Source organism: Sceloporus occidentalis, unplaced genomic scaffold (assembly GCF_023333645.1).
Source record: "Sceloporus occidentalis isolate IW3139 unplaced genomic scaffold, rSceOcc1.0.p SCAF_190, whole genome shotgun sequence".
NCBI classification, from domain to species: Eukaryota; Metazoa; Chordata; class Lepidosauria; order Squamata; family Phrynosomatidae; genus Sceloporus; species Sceloporus occidentalis.
The window spans coordinates 531259-547345 of NW_028317170.1; the positions used below are offsets into that span (position 1 = coordinate 531259).

A 16087-nucleotide genomic window follows, 5' to 3' on the forward strand; every position below is an offset into this window, starting at 1 on the left:
GGTAACCGGGGGCATCATCATCATCATCATTATTATTATTGTTATTATTAGTGCGATTATTTATTGTTTTGTTATTTATTGTTATTACCGGTATTATTATTATTGTCAGTATTATCACCCCCCCCCCCCAGCTGACAAGAACGGGGGCAAAATCATACTGCGGAGTGCCAAAACAAGCACTTATCACACTTTTTTTGGGGGGGATTTATGGTTATTTATGTTACAAATAATCACCTCCTTACTGAGAGGGTGGTAGATAAGTGAAACAGACTTCCAGCAGAAGTGGTAATACTATGAAATGACACACTGATCATGCTGAGGGGAATAAAAGCATCCAAATATACGCCGGCCCTAGGGCTGGATGACACGCGCGACCCGTACGGATGACTGAGCTCCCACACAGCAACCACGTGGAGTAACTTTCGCGTTTATTCCGCCCCAGTGAATGAAGCCGCTTTGTTTGGGGACGCGGTCGGTTGAATCACAAACTCAGGTTACATCCAGGCTTCTAATTAAGCAAAACATGAGAGTTTTGGGGGCCGAACCACCTGCCCCTCATCTCCGGTAATGTGAATAATCTTAGATTCTGCCCACGGGGGGGGGGGGGTCCGGTCCCACCGAGATTAGGGGGCAGTTCTGGAGACCCCGTATCAAGAAGGAGACCGACATTCTGGAGAGAGATCAGAGGAGGAGCGACTAAAACGGGGAGCGGTCTGCGGGATAAAAAGGATCAGGAAAGGCTGAGGGGTCTCGATACATCCGGCTTGGGGGGCAGAAGAGAGACGGGGGGGACATTTAAATACATAGAGGGCGGGAGGGAAATTTTTTCCAAAGGAGGAGAAAAGTTACAACAAGAGACAGGAATCTAACACTAGGGAGTCAGAGACTGAGATGGAACGGAAGGAAGTTTTACTTTACTGAGAGGGCGGTAGATAAGTGGAACAGCCTCCCAGCAGAAGTGGTAGAGGGTAATACAGTGAAAGGATTTATACTATAAGGGGTGGGGGGGGGGGTGAGGAGAAGACAAATGTTCCCTTAGTAACTAAAGGTGTTATTTATCTTTTCATACGCTAATAAAGGGGGATATAAACCCCAGCTGTGTCATCGGCCCCTCGGTGCGCGGGATAGGAAGACAGGAACGGAGTTTACGCCGCGTGACAACGACCCAGATTACAGGAGCCATAAAATGCACCTTTGACCTTTGCGAAGGTTTGTGGCTCCTAAACGCTTTTAAAACGGGCGTCCGCCGCCATACAAAGTATGACGCCCCAGGGAGGGGCCAGAGATGGCCCCTTTCTGCCGATAATGGCGTTGCTGAATGCCCCGAGGTCGAGGCATTACAGCAACGCCGTTTCGGTGCAGAAAGCGTAAATAGATCGCTTTCTGCACCCGTTTAATGATGTGCCGGTCCTGGCACGTCATTTGTCGTTATCGACTTGAATTTCCGTGACCTGCCCGGACCGGCAATTGTCATCAAGGGGTTAAACAACGACCAGTCCAATATGCACTTAGCATGAGGATAGTTTCGTCGGTATGTTGGGTCTGTGTGGGGGTATCTCTGGCTGAGTGGGTATTTGGTGGGGGATTTATATCTCAGTTGACCCGAAAGGTTTGTGTATTTGCCCCGTCCTGAGGGTAGATTCTGTTACCTCCAGTGTTTGGTCACCAAATCCCGAGATAAACGCTATGGTAACGGGTGCAGGGATAACGTATGGAATAGAGGCATTTATTCCAATACCCGGCATACGGAGCCCAGAGGGCAATAAAATGTAACGAGATGCCTCCGCCGCGTCAGTGTGACCGGGGGGCCCGATCTCCCCCCTCACACCGGGGCTCCTGTTCTGCCCTTATTAGGAGCCGCCGGTCGCTGCCAGCTTGTGGCCTCGGCGATCTCTCTACCCAGAAACTCGGCCTCACTGTGCAGACAGCAGCCTCACCCTACAGCTCTGCCTCCCAGGAGGGGTAAATGTCACCCCACAGGGTGTCCCCTGGGGTAGTTTCCTATTCAGCTTGGCTGTGTCATGCATTATATCACTTAATAGTTAAATCACAATGTACCCCAGGGCCGGCTCACAGATTTATCTATACATTATACAGGGGCCGGCTCACAGATTTATCTATACATTATACAGGGGCCGGCTCACAGATTTATCTATACATTATACAGGGGCCGGCTCACAGATTTATCTATACATTATACAGGGGCCGGCTCACAGATTTATCTATACATTATACAGGGGGCCGGGTCACTGATTTATCTATACATTATACAGGGGGCCGGTCACTGATTTATCTATACATTATACAGGGGCCGGTCACTGATTTATCTATACATTATACAGGGGGCCGGTCACTGATTTATCTATACATTATACAGGGGGCCGGTCACTGATTTATCTATACATTATACAGGGGCCGGCTCGCCAATTTAACTATACATTATACATTATGCTCCCTTATTACTGGAATACTGAGCGGCACCGGCCCCTCTGGCCCTCCCCTGGAGAACCCAGATTCAGATGACCTGTTACTTTTATTTTTAGAAAGCCCCGGCTGTTCTGCATTAACTGCTCAGCTTCTAAAAGTAGGAATTTTTGTCTGTTTGTTGAAAATGCACAATGGGTGGCTTGCTGGGGTTATCGGAACTTCCAATTATAACAGCATGTGCGTGTCTTCCCCTTTCCAGAACTCAAAGGGTTAATCAGGGCAAAGAAAAGGCCGTGTTTGTCTGAGAGAGACGTCCGCGGCTTTTTGCGCTGCGTCGGCCTCTGAGCCGGAGGGGACATCGCTGCTATGTACTCCTCTTTCATCAGATAGATATGGCGGGTGGGTTTAGGTCTATCTGGTAGGTATCAGGTCTAAGTTCTACGTTTATCTAGTAAGTATCAGGCCTGAGTTCTAAACATGTCTGTAAGGATTAGGTCTGTGTTCTAGGTTTATCTAGTAGCGATCAGGTCTGTGTTCTAGGTTTATATAGTAGATATCGAGAAGATATCTGAAGATGGAGACCTACAAGGTTTGCATTTTAGGCATTAGATCTACATCCTATGTTTACCTGGTAGGTATTGGGTGTGAACTTTAGGTTATCCGGCAGGTTCTAGGTCTGAATATGAACACCTACAAGGTTTGGGTTTTAGGTTTATCTGTTAGGCATTAATTCTACATTCTATGTTTACCTGGTAGGTATTGGGTCTGCGTTTTAGGTTTATCTGGCAGGTTCCAGGTCTGAATATGGACACCTACATTGTTCTGGGGTAGAGAACAATGTAGGTGCAGGAGCCCGCTCAATTAAAATTCAGTTGTTTTCCGAATCTCTTGTGATCAGAAGAACGCGCTCTGGATATTATTGTCCCTCCGACGTGTAAAAGCAAAAGTGTCCAAAACACAAATCCTTCTTTGTTGTAATTAAACAATTGTATCTGTTGTGGCCGGCATCAGTATAAACAGTAATATAATTACCGGGAGAGACTGGCGAGTTTCCACAGAGCCGGAACAAAGGCCCCGGTGCAGAGTTACAGGTTATACACGACGGAACGTCCGCGTTCCCAGCAGGTAATGAATGAAGCCGGCCCCCTGCAGACTCGGATATTTCTATACACCTGTTAATACCTTGGCAGGAAACTCTGATTATACAAACGCGCTCATCAAATATTTATGCAGATACAAAAAGTCATTCATTCGCTCGCTGCATAAAAACCACAGCGATCTTAAATTGGAAACACGTTCCTTGATCTGTTACACAATGTATCCCGACCGGCAGAACAAACGGGTTACTGATCAACCGAAAAAGGCCCTTATGTTCCCGACTGATCCCGTCATATTTATATAAAAAAACAGGAACATTACATGTGTTTGTTTTATCAACCAACATGGGGATTTTTTTTGTGTAAAAAAATGATCTTCTTTCTCTAGAAGTTTTGAGTTGAGTTAACTATTTCAGAGCCAGGAGGAAATTGTCGGCCAGGGTTGGGGTCTCCATGAAGAATACTAAGGATATACATTTCATAGGGGCCTTTAATAGGAGACTTGCTCACTTGTTACATATGCCCCAGCCTCTCTCCCCACAATCATTTACCTTTTTATTTGCCCCTGCCCTGTCTACTAATCTACTTCCTAGTAGAGGAGGGAGACGGATTCGCACCAACGCTCTCTGGACGTAGCGCACCTTAGATATGGGTTCTCTCTCTATCTCCGAGGTTCTGACACAATGTGACGGTTTGGGTGCCTGGAGAGACATCCACGTCATCGCAATAGTATAACGTATCAGGCTTTGCCAACTTGCAGACAGTCCCCGCTGGTCCGAGGAGCCGCCGCCGCCGCCGTGTCCTGTGCCGTCCGAGGAGCCGCACAGCCTCCTCGCAGTGATACATTTACATGGAAACTTCATCTTGTATGGATTGGGAGAGGTGGGAGCTTTGAGATCTTTTGAGTCTCGGTATCTGTGGGGCGGCACTCACTGAATGGGCATGCTGCCTGGTTTGTAGGGCACTGTGCATGCGCAGAGTGGGAACTAAGTGGATTGATATAAGATTGTGGCCCCGCGCTGCCTCCCGCATGTGACCACATTTATTTGTGACAGACTGTTGGCAGTTTTGGCCGTCAGTCCTTTTCTCCGCTTAACTCTTTCCAGAGATTCCAGATCCTAATCTCTTTTTAATTGTAGGATTGGCCCTACCTTTATTTGCCCATTAACCCTTCCCCACCTGTTGCTCCTTAACTCCCTCCACGTGTCTTATTTCTGTAATATAGCAGCATTTTTAAAGGATCCGATTAGACGGCCATTGGCGAATGCCATGTAAAGAGAAAGTAAAACCAACATTACCTCGTCTACGAGTTTGTCTTACAAATGATAACCACCGTAAAGAATAGAGAATCAGTGAAAACAGGAACATTATAAGCCTGTTTCCAATCTTTATTATAAAGATACAAATGAAACACAGCCTGGGATTCCAAAGAAACTAAAATTGGATTTAAAAAGGTAAAAGTCCTTAGCGACACATTGAAAATGTAAATACATTTTGTTTTTATTTCATAAAAAAAAAAGAAGCCTTTTACAAATCTGAGCATCGCAGGGGCTGTCGGACTAGAAACACCCTCCACCCTGAAAGGGACGGTGCCGTTTAGAGCAGGCCCCTTGCTACCCTTATCATATTGAAATGATGCTTTCTGGTAGAATGTGGCTAAGGCATCGTGAAGGGCCACATCGCCATGATTTATAAAGAGTTACGGTAAAAATGCTAACCCTTGTGGCAGATGAGATAAGAATTCTTCAGGTTTTTGCCAAGAATCCCTTTTTTCTGTTTACCTCAATAACCAGAGATGCATCTGTTGTCAATCAATAAAATAAAAATAGTTATTTACAATCCCCTACGAATGGGATAAGAGGCAGAAAACGGGTTTTAGGAAAATACCCACTGAGGGGTCTTGATGTGCCACTGACACGATGAAGGGCTGATTTACTAAGCAGTGGAATGAGGAGAGATTTCACAATCTCCCGAATCACTACAGGGAGAAAGGTAAAACATTCTGCCCTTAGTACATCTCGCCCCAAATTAACGGTCACGTGAGGATGAACGAAAAGTGGAGTTTGTTGCAAACACAGTACAAAGGAACAGCTTGACCTCCATGAAAGCGCCTGCCCGGGGATCACATATTAGCAGCTCGCACAAAAATTGTGTCCTTAAATGGTGTCATTGTTTACCTGGTAACCATCCAAAGCTCAGCTCGGTCTGGGGCAGCTGGAGATAAACACAGAAAGCCTTACTGAAGAGAAGCAGGCGGCTACAATGTGTCCGCAGAGGGCTGGGAAACCTCGAGCAGAAACTAGCCCTAAATACCTGTCCTACAAGAAAGAAAACAGTATAAAAATACATTACATTTCATGTGAAGCCAATCAGCAGGTGGCCGAGGGAGGGCAAGTTTTTCTTTGCACATGACACTTCCTGGCGTGTCTTTCGAGCAGGAAGTGCCTGCGAGCTTAAGTGCGAAGGATAACATCTCCCCCATTTTATCTTTTAATTCCTCTGCTTTTTGACTGACATTAAGTTCTTATCCCAGAATTATCTGGAACACTATTTGAACTCTGTCTCCTGAATGGCCAAAAACACCAAGAAGCCACTTAGAATTTTATGTCAGACCTGTCAGTTTGCCATCCTCCTTACATGCTTTCTCTATAATGCAGCAAGACCAAAACTAAGCAATTTTATATAAAATCCACTCATATTAACACATTCATAGGAAAATAGTCCATTTATACCTATAGAGACAATATATTACCAGAGTAAAAACGCACCAGCGAAAAGGCTTCACGCAGATCTGAAATTCTTCTCTTAGGCACTTTGTTCGGTACGGAACATGAAAATGTAGCAGCTGACTTCGGGTACTGATTCATTAATGAAGAGCAGGATATATATATATATATATATATATATACACGCATATATTATTATATATGGGCGGTGGATTATGGATGGTAGATAAGCAGCCTCCTAGCAGAAGTGGTAGAGGGTAATACAGTGAGGGTGTTAAACATGCATGGGATAGACATACGGCTCCTGAATCCAAGACGAGACCAACGACTGATTAAGGTTTGAGTCTCTACGGGCGACTAGACGGGGGCCGGATGGGGCCGATCTGCCGGCAGGTTCTGGGTTTCTGTGTTACATCCCTTTGGCTGCACTGACTGGTAAATACAGATTCTTCCGACAAAGCTTCAAGTAATATCCGGGGCTTCAGTTTTCTTACCTGCCGTTGATAGGGACCGGCTTATTACCGGAAACATATAGATGTCTCGTGACAGCGCCAATGTATGAATTGTATTGCTAGAAAATTGTCCAGAATCTGGTAGTGAGCAAAGAAGTAAATTAGGAGCACAATCACACCACACAAAAGCAATAGTATAGAACATCTGTGCGGAAAAGCCGACAGTATTAAACGCTGCCTCTAAAGAGCAGTAATTCAATCTGTATGCAGTGTTATGGCGCAAGGGCAAATTCTCTGCTTCTCTCATCTTGCAATATCTTTATAAATCACCCTGTCGTGTTTGAGGAACCGTCTTAAATGTATTCACACAATGATCCACTTCTGAAAATCACACACACCAAAAATCACTAATTTGCAGCTAAACCTGACAGCTGTCATAACGAGAGGTCAGCCTTAATACCTGTATCAGCGCTTTAAACTCAGTGTGTTCATTTAATGCAGACGGGTGGCAAAAACAGCTACAGACACACAATATTGTTAATTTGAAATTGAAAGCGAATCGAGGAATAATAATAATCCGACGAGACTCACACCTTGTGCCGAATATTATTAAATCAAATAGACACTGGATCTTAAGCAGCAGAGACAGAACAAAATAATGATAATAAAATAAAGATATATTTGTATTGTAACCTAGTAGATGCAAAGCGCTTTGGCGATCTCAGAGAGCTTACAGCTGTTGTGTGCGGTAACCGGACGCCACTCTATAAATAGCCCCCAATCGGGATTATTTATTAATGATGTAAATAAGAGGATTTGGGCCATTAATCTTTGAGTGTCGGGAAAAGCACTCATCAAGCTGATGTGCAGCATTGTATTCTTATATATATAACCTAGAAAACAAACCGTAGAAAAAGCAAATCTCCGCACACCTCTTTAATGTAGCTGTCACGATATATTGGGTTTGGGAACAGGAGGTACTTTTCTCACCCTATTTGTTTGGCCGTAACGTGTAACAAATCTTTGTAAAAAAAATAGATGTTAAGCTCTTGGGGACAGTAATGTTTCAAGTACAGTGCAGCGTTCACTGCCAGTACTATGTAACAAAGTGAGCGCTAATGTAGTGTTTCCATCACCAAAAATGGTGGTCTGGCAGCACCCCTAGTGGCCACCAGGTGCAATTGCAGCATTCCTCTAAAAGGATAGCTTGCCAATCATTGGCTTATGTTCATTTGCGATCCTGCGCAACAGGATTTCCAAGCGCATACAACGTTATAGTAACACAGCATTCTAGAGTAATAATGTGCACACAGAATCCGATAGCAGTGTTCAAAATGCACCATTTGTCCTTCGCATCTGGTTAGGGTTCTAGGAAACCGGCAGATGTCGTCTGAGTATTTCCTTGGATGACTGTGGAATGCTGTCCGGAAATATGACTTCAAATTCTACCAGGAGGTCCCCGCGCTGCTCCGGGTTCTTTGGAAATGGGAGTCCGTACCCTATTATCCTCCTCCGCATGCCGGGTTTAATCACGTCTGCTATGGTCATCGGGATGTTCCTCCCCTCTATGGTTGGCACGTTGATAGAGCATCCACACAAGGCCTGCAAAGCATGTCATTATCACACAGTTTATATGCGCTCTGTAAGGAACATGCAAATAGCCATACTGAATCTTTAGTCACCATCTGAAGAAGAGACCTCTGAGATCCAGAAAGCTTATGTTGCTCTACATATTTTTCTGTGTTGGACCAATAAAAGTTATCAACTGCAAGTAAGGACTATATGTACGTGAGATATAACGCGTGCCACCGGGATGCTTAGAAACCGCTGGCAAATTCAGCAGGGGGCATTTCCCTGACTCCCAAGATAAAAGGTGAGGGGTCAAAAATGTAATTAATTATCTTGATAAATGTATTTTCCCACCTAGAAATACGGTATGATTTAGTCAGGATCCTTTATTATGGAGGGAAGTAATTCTGATACCTGGGAGTTCTCGGGGGTCTTACCCTGAGTCTCAGGGTCTAAGGGGCAGATTCTCAGGGTCCCACAGTCTGGAGCTGACTTCTACACTGCTACGATCACATCTGACACTGCCAGGGGGTGCTTTTGCTGCCAGTATGTTATGGCTGATATCCCTGCTTTGATTCAGGTGTTTCAATTAAGTGTATCTTTAAATAATGACAATGCTTCCATAAGGGCCGGTATTAGCGCCATTTGGTTGATACATTCGGTGAGTCACTACATAGAATATTCACATTCGGCTATTAAACTGTGTGTTTGGTCTGAGGGTCAGCTCATTTCTGAGGAATGTGAATTTATTCATAAAAAAATTTATTTTTAAAGTTAAAATAAAAATATGGTTCAAAAGCTTTTTGCGGCAGGTTTTCGACAATTTATATTATTTTAAAGATTTATTTCAATTATTGTATTGCCCAGATTATAGGCAGGACAATTTTATTTTAAAAATAAATACACATTAGGGTAAAGCAGTGTTTTCTCGCTCTCTTGCTGCATTATACACAGACACATATACCCCTCGGAGGAAGCGCTGGCTAAATGGGTGAATAGATTGGATACACTTCATACCTCGCGCAGGCTGATCTCTACCGGACACACAATGTTGGACCCGTCTCTCTTAAAGTGTGCATGAGGCTTGTCTTTAATAACAAAAACGACATCCGCCGGAATAGTTGTTGGTGTCTCGTCCCCCTCCTTGGGGAATGTGATTTTGGTCCCCTCTTTCCATCCCTTCCTTATCTCGATGGTCAGGATTTTGTCCTCCGTCCGGACGCTTCTCCCATCTGGGTTCAATCTTTTGCGAGAGATCCTCATCCTTTTGGTGCAGCCGTGATAAATCTCCTCCAAGGACACCCTTAGCTCATGGATTATAGGTGGGTCCTGCTTACGCCGGAGCTGGTTGCCCACCTGGTTCTTCTCCCTGGGAAATCCATTCATGCTGAAGCTGGTAAAGGAGCTAAATGGATCCCCGTCCAACTCCATGTCTTCATCATCTCGACCTCCACCCATCCGTCTTCCAAAGAACATTTCAAATGGGTTGGCTCCACCAAAAAACGCAGCAAACGTGGCGTGAGGGTCACCGTGGAAACTATAATGGAAGTTTCCGGCAGGTCCATCAGGGGTACCAGATCCTCCTTTAAGTCCTACAGAGAATTGAAAAAAAAATTATTGATTGCAAAATGTTCAGGAATTCTGTGGTTTCAGCAATAATGATGGATACATACAGGTAGGATAGATAAAAAATAAAAATAAAGAACTTTCCTTTCTTTCCTTTGTGCCGGATACACAGCTGCAACCCTTAACAACACTCCCCGGGTGCTGAATATTACAAAACGCACATCCACTTGGGGGCGCTCGTGTAAACCGGTGTTAAATGATATAAAAAAATAAAAATAAAACTCTAATAGTGTAGAGATTAAAACAAATTATGGTATTAAGGTGGGTAAAGGGTGTGTGACTGTTGATATGGGAGCTGTTTGGTGTGATACGCAGAGCTGTATTGTTTGAGAGGTGGGTAAACAGGATCTGTAGTTTGGGGGGGTATCAGCAGCTGGAGTGTGTTGGGGGAGGTATAGGGGAGCTGGAGTGGGCACATAGGAACAGTGTGTCAGGTAGGAAAGGGGGCTGAGGTTTGTTGGGGAAAGAATATGGCAGCTGCGGTGTATTGGGGAGGGGAACAGGACAGATGTAGCGTGTGGAAGATAGGTACAGGGGAGCTCGGTTTTTTGGGGGGTAGGTACAGGGGAGCTCGGATTTTTGGGGTAGCTGCAGTGTGTGTGTGGAGGGGGTAGAAACAGAGGAGCAATGTGGGGGGGGAATCAAGGGCACTTGCACTGGTGTTATTTCTGACAAATACATTTAACCTTGTGCTTTAAGTAGTATCTATGGCAGAATGCTCACACATCTAACATCCCCTGCCCTCCACAAAGCATTCGCTGCCGGATTATCAACTACTGCCCTTTGATAAATATCACAGCCCTATCTATCTGTCTATCTATCTATCATTATCTATCTAAAACAAACAGTGGTAACTATGCATGAAAGGATCCAGCCCGCACTGTCTGCACCTCTGTGTAATTTTGCCGCACTGTCAGATGAAATACAAGCATCAAATTAGAGGCAAAAAGTGTTAAGAGGTTCTACCGCTTTACCGATCTTTGTATTGGGGACAGTTCTAGAGACCTAGACCTTAAAATGGTTTAACAAAGGACGGGAGGGAAGTTTATTTAAAAGGGGGAGAAAACTTACAACAAGAGCCCAGAATCTAACACTAGAGGGTCAGAGACTGAGATGGAATGGAAGGGAGTTTTACTGAGGGGGCTGCAGACTTTATACTTTATTTAAGGGGGTTATTTAACAGAGGAGGATCTGCCCTTCTCCATAAGGCTTGCAGGACCAGGTACTGTAAACTCAGAGCTCGCAGACAATGCCAGGGAAACAGGAGCCAAAAGCAAACATGTGGGGCAGGAATCCTGACATTTCCTAGAATAAACAGCGGGTGGGTGGCACTGACAGAAGCGCACATTCCTGGCTCATAAAATCACCGCACGGGCCTTTCACAAAGAGCCAGTCCTCATATAATAATAACCGTACAGCTGCTCTCCGGGCACTCGATCACTTACACCGTCTCTTACAACACACGTACTCCAACTCCTATCTGTTTCACTTATGCTTCTACCCCCCTCCCCCAAACATATAATAGGGTGATACTAGCGTACCCCCCAACATTTCAGATGTCCAAAGGAGAACACCTTCATTGGGGGCGGCTAGAGGTGGAACCAAGCTGATCTACCTGCCTTACCTCTTGCAATGAAGTGAAGCAGAAAGCCAGGATATGACATCATATCCCTAAGCACAGCTTCAACATGACATAAGAAGGACATGTGGGAGGGAGACCTCCATCAATTTCACAGCTCAGGGAGGGTCAGGGTAGGCCCCAGTGCCTAAAAAACAGGACATAGTTGCTGCTCCACGGGACAGCGCCTGAAAATCGGGACTGTCGTATGGAAAGCGTGACACTTGGAAGATATGTATTCGGTTCAGAAGTTTCTTTCTTGCCTAAAATAAATGTTATCTGTTTTAACAAGAGCATCTATCATCACGCTGGGCCTTAGGGTAAATACATATTGGGTTTTGTATTCTGTTTAGACTGTTGCCTAGCTATTTACGGGAAGTGCCACTTATCACAGAGCGGCCGGCTGTAGGTCTACGGCCGGTGGTAGGAATGGGCAAAAACTTTTAGCCATGTTTTAAAAATGGCAGAAAATGCAACTTTCGCAGGAACGAAATTGTGATTCTACCCAGAATTCCAGCAGACAGTAAGGCTCCAGGTTTTTGTCACGACGCACGTGACCTTTCAGAAAATAAATGATGAGTCGCTGCATGCATCGTAATGTCAGCGAGCGGATTATTGAAAGCCCTACGACATCAAGGTCCCCGTGAACATTTCCTAAAAAGCAGAAGTGACGCAGGGTTTCCGTGAGTAATCCTATGGGCAAAAAAATCTCAAATAAAGAAAAAAGTATTCATGTTCGCCATCATTCTATACATTATTGGTTTGTCTCTTGTCAATTTGAGTTAAAAGCACCCAATAATGTGCCAACTGCTGGCTCTATATAAATAAATAATAGCCATTCTAAAGCGGAGCTCATAAGCCACAAACACCTCCACACTCACTGTAGGGGGCACTCACTGCAGGGGGCACCCTCTGTGCCAGAGTGACTTTACCCAGGGCAATATAATGCCCACCAAGCCTCTCTGGTCACCGTATAGGGCCATTCCCGGCCCCCCGAGAGGATTCGCTATTTGGTGAGAAAGTTTCTATCCCAGTAAATCTGCAAGCGTTCTAGCGAGTGCGTCACCAGAATGACTCTCCCTCTTCAGGCTTATTTGGACATTACGGAAGCTCATTCTCTTGGCACAAGGTTCCTGCTCACGATTAGGATTAAAAAACCCTACTGGAATTTGATGATCTCATGTAAATTGTTAAGTTCTTGGGCTGGAAGCCATCGAGAAGCAGGCAGGACTCTGTTCACATAGAGTGTGGAATTGTGCATTATTCCATCTTTCTAAGAATGCAGTACTTCTCGGGTATGTGACATAAAGATGTGTTAGTTTGAACACATTGTATCCCAGCGTTAAACATGTAATATGTAGAACATTACGTATATTGAGCAATCGGTGGCTATACAGAGATAATATAATATCTCTTGGAGGGACTCATTGGGCACACAGATTTTAGTACATACAGGGGGTACAGATCCTGACCTCATCGTTTTTTATTACATCACTGGATCCCCTCCCTGATGTCAGAAAACAGATAATTTCACAATAAACTGATCACAATACAAGCTTAACCCCTTCAGTGCCAAGGTGTGGTTACCCAAAACAAGCCCCCAGGATGTGACACTCAAAGGGTTAAGCACCGGTGGTGCAGAAGACACGGGATACAGAGTGGCCATGACAGGGTACATACCCTCCTCCCCAAACTGGTCATAGATGTCCCTCTTTTTGGGGTCACTCAACACCTCATAGGCTTCTGCAATCTCCTTGAACTTCTCCTCAGCATGCGCTGACTTATTCTTGTCTGGGTGCCATTTCAGCGCCTGTTTTCGGTAAGCCTTCTTAATGTCTTCTTCCGAAGCTCCCTTCTCGATGCCCAAAATGGAATAGTAATCTTTCCCCATCTGCCCTGCCAGAGAAAGCGGATCTGATTAGGAATTGATCAGTAAATAATAAGACGAGGTGAGCGAGTGTGCTCTATGTGAGGGTGAGAGAGGGAGTGGGGCAGCAGGCTGGGCTCAGCTGAGTGTCAGTCACCGAGTCCGCTCCCTTCTGCTCATATATAGAGAATCGAGCTCTCCAGCCTCCCGTCTCCGCTGCCTGCACCCTCCGCCAGCTCTTTCTAGAAGTTTTTTTCCTCCTTCTTTTTTTTTTTTTTTAAACAAGGCAAAGCTTTATTCCAAAGGAAACAGCAGCCCCCTGCGCTATTAAGGGAAAACATCAGCGCAACAAGGCACAGTGCACAAAATCACACTCAGATCACAGCTGTTTGTAACATTTAACCCCTTAAGGACACAGCTGTTTGTTATTTTTTGGATCCTTTGTGTCAATGGCATTTTTTCGGTGATGCAGGTTAGCTGCTATTTTCTCCTGTCTCTCATTTAGTGTACCCACACAAATTATTTCTGGGCAAGAAAGGCTTTGGAGCCTCTGCTTGCTGATCACAGTTTGATTAGCGCGGGGGAGATCGGAGGGAAGAGAGAAACATAAGATGTACGAGAGATCCCTAAAGGATCCATATTTCACTCATAACAGTGCAAGTAAATAAATAAGCATTACATCCAATTGCCCTAGCACTACATGTAAAAATGATAAAGCCCCCTTCACTACCCCAAACCCCTAAAGCCAGAAGTATTAAAATGACTATCCTATAGGGTACTATGTAAGGGATGGACGTGGTCATTTAGGACAGAAATAATGTGAATATGGGATACATGGGAACATGTTCGATCATCAGCGGCACCTACAAGAAATTGATGTAAAAAAATGTTAGTATAGGGTTTTTTTTTACATACTAGCACTAATTAGGTTAATTAACCCTTTGTGTGCAATAAACAGTTAATTTTGCCAGGGGAAGCAGACGTGTCGCCAAGTGATACAAAGTATTCCTATGTAACAGTTTACTACTTGGAAACAATTTACCACAGGTAACATTTAACCACCTAGTAACGATTCGCTACTCGGTAACACTATACTACCCAGTAACGATTTATTACTGAGTAACGCTCTGTTACTCGGGCTACAAGGTATCGCTCTACTGCCCGGCAATGCCCCGCTACAAGGTAACGCTAACAATTAACAGCCTGATGCCTCAACGCGGGATCTTAAATATATTAAATATCTAACCTTCTCCCCAATGTAGACTTTTAAAGCAAATTATAATAAAAAGCTTTATGGTTAAAGCAAGCGACCTGACATATATAAAATATGAAGCCCCAACGCTCCCCTACAGTAACAGGAAAAGCGAGGCAGAAGAAATACTCTGCACAGCGTCTCTCACAGAAATACTCTGCAGGGCGCCGCGACCGGCTGCAGGGACTCTGCTTTTATTATATTAGGGAACGACTCACAAAATGCAAAATATTGGTTGCATCAACTGTCTGAAAATGGCTTAAAAAAATTGTGTGCGATTTTAAATGATACCACTGATTGTAACAGCGCTACGGAGTCTGCTGGCGCCATGTAAATAAATGTCATGTAATGTAAAGTATTCCTCCCCGTTAGTTTTCTTGTTATGGGTGACGTTATTTGCAGCAGTTTGCATAGAATGCCATGTTTTGGGTTCTCTTGTTGGTCTCTTTTGTAACTCCACGGGGCGCAGAGAATATTCATATTAATCAACAAACGCTCCCTGCCCTCAGGGGTCGTCTGTAGGCGGCACTTTACATAAATAAGCCCAAAACAATAGGTGTGCAAAGCGTTCATCCGGGGTTCCCAAATGCCAACAAACAGCGGACCCTTACCCTGCCAGACAAAGGGTTACTTCCTCCAAAAATGTGTATTTTAACCCTTCTTTGACCGCCGGGCCAAAGGCTTTACTGATCTGCTGCTATAACAGCTAGTTAATAGGGCATCAGTTGGGCGTCAATCAATGCCCTACATGCCACCAGCTGGGGCATCTTCTATATTCCGCACGGAATAAAGACGAAACTTTATTTAGGCTTCTTTTGGGTCATATCTTTTTATGATGCCCTTTTAAAGCTACTTTGCCACTACAATTCCCACAACGTTTGGTTAGCGGCCGGCATTAGCGTCGGCTGGAGAGAAAAGTGGCTGCGTTCCCCAAACGGAATGGAGGTGGTCTTACTACCATAGCAACCGCTGGAATGTACTTGATTGGACTAATACAGGGATTGCTATGGTGATGTTTGCGTAGTCGTGCGCAGCCCCCCTATTACATGATCTATATCATAACATCACCAGGTGCGCTGCCCTATACCGTTATGTGCACGTAACATGCTTGATTAAGACATTTTGCACACTAAGCTGCCGCACTTCCTGATAGCATGTATGCCTACTTGTTAGGACTGCTCTGCAAAACTTGTGAGTCTTGGCAGCTAAGCCTTTTAGATATTTGCATTGATTTTAGTATCTTGAATACAGGATGTAGTAGCGGCAATACACACCATGAACACGCGTTACACGCATAGAACACGGACGCATGAGCCCCAAACACAGATAGCTCTCCTGCACCCCCACAGCTCATGCGCCCTGAATGTCATCATAGGGACAGTTCAATGTGGAAAGGGCCACCACTTTAGGATCTATACCAGCAGGCCCCAGAGCAGCAATGGAAATACACCGA

The 16087-nt window shown here is 44.7% G+C and overlaps 1 protein-coding gene across 1 annotated transcript; it reads right to left on the reverse strand.

Annotated features, from left to right (window-relative positions):
* Positions 1-8070: 8070 nt before the first annotated feature.
* LOC149278393 (dnaJ homolog subfamily B member 4-like) lies at positions 8071-13406 on the reverse strand. Its single transcript, XM_089502002.1, has 3 exons — positions 13196-13406; positions 9289-9863; positions 8071-8304 (listed from the first exon to the last, which is right to left on the reverse strand). Exons 1-3 carry the CDS (start codon positions 13404-13406, stop codon positions 8071-8073), a joined length of 1020 nt encoding a protein of 339 aa, XP_089358128.1.
* Positions 13407-16087: the final 2681 nt, after the last annotated feature.

What these genes read in the sequence shown, in the direction of transcription:
- LOC149278393 (XM_089502002.1), bottom strand. Translation starts at nt 13,406, where the DNA reads ATGGGGAAAGATTACTATTCCATTTTGGGCATCGAGAAGGGAGCTTCG. An exon ending in TGACCAGTTTGGGGAGGAGG is followed by an intron (nt 9,864 to 13,195) that starts GTATGTACCCTG and finishes AATTCTCTGTAG; the next exon opens with GACTTAAAGGAGGATCTGGT. An exon ending in TAGAGATCAGCCTGCGCGAG is followed by an intron (nt 8,305 to 9,288) that starts GTATGAAGTGTA and finishes CATGCTTTGCAG; the next exon opens with GCCTTGTGTGGATGCTCTAT.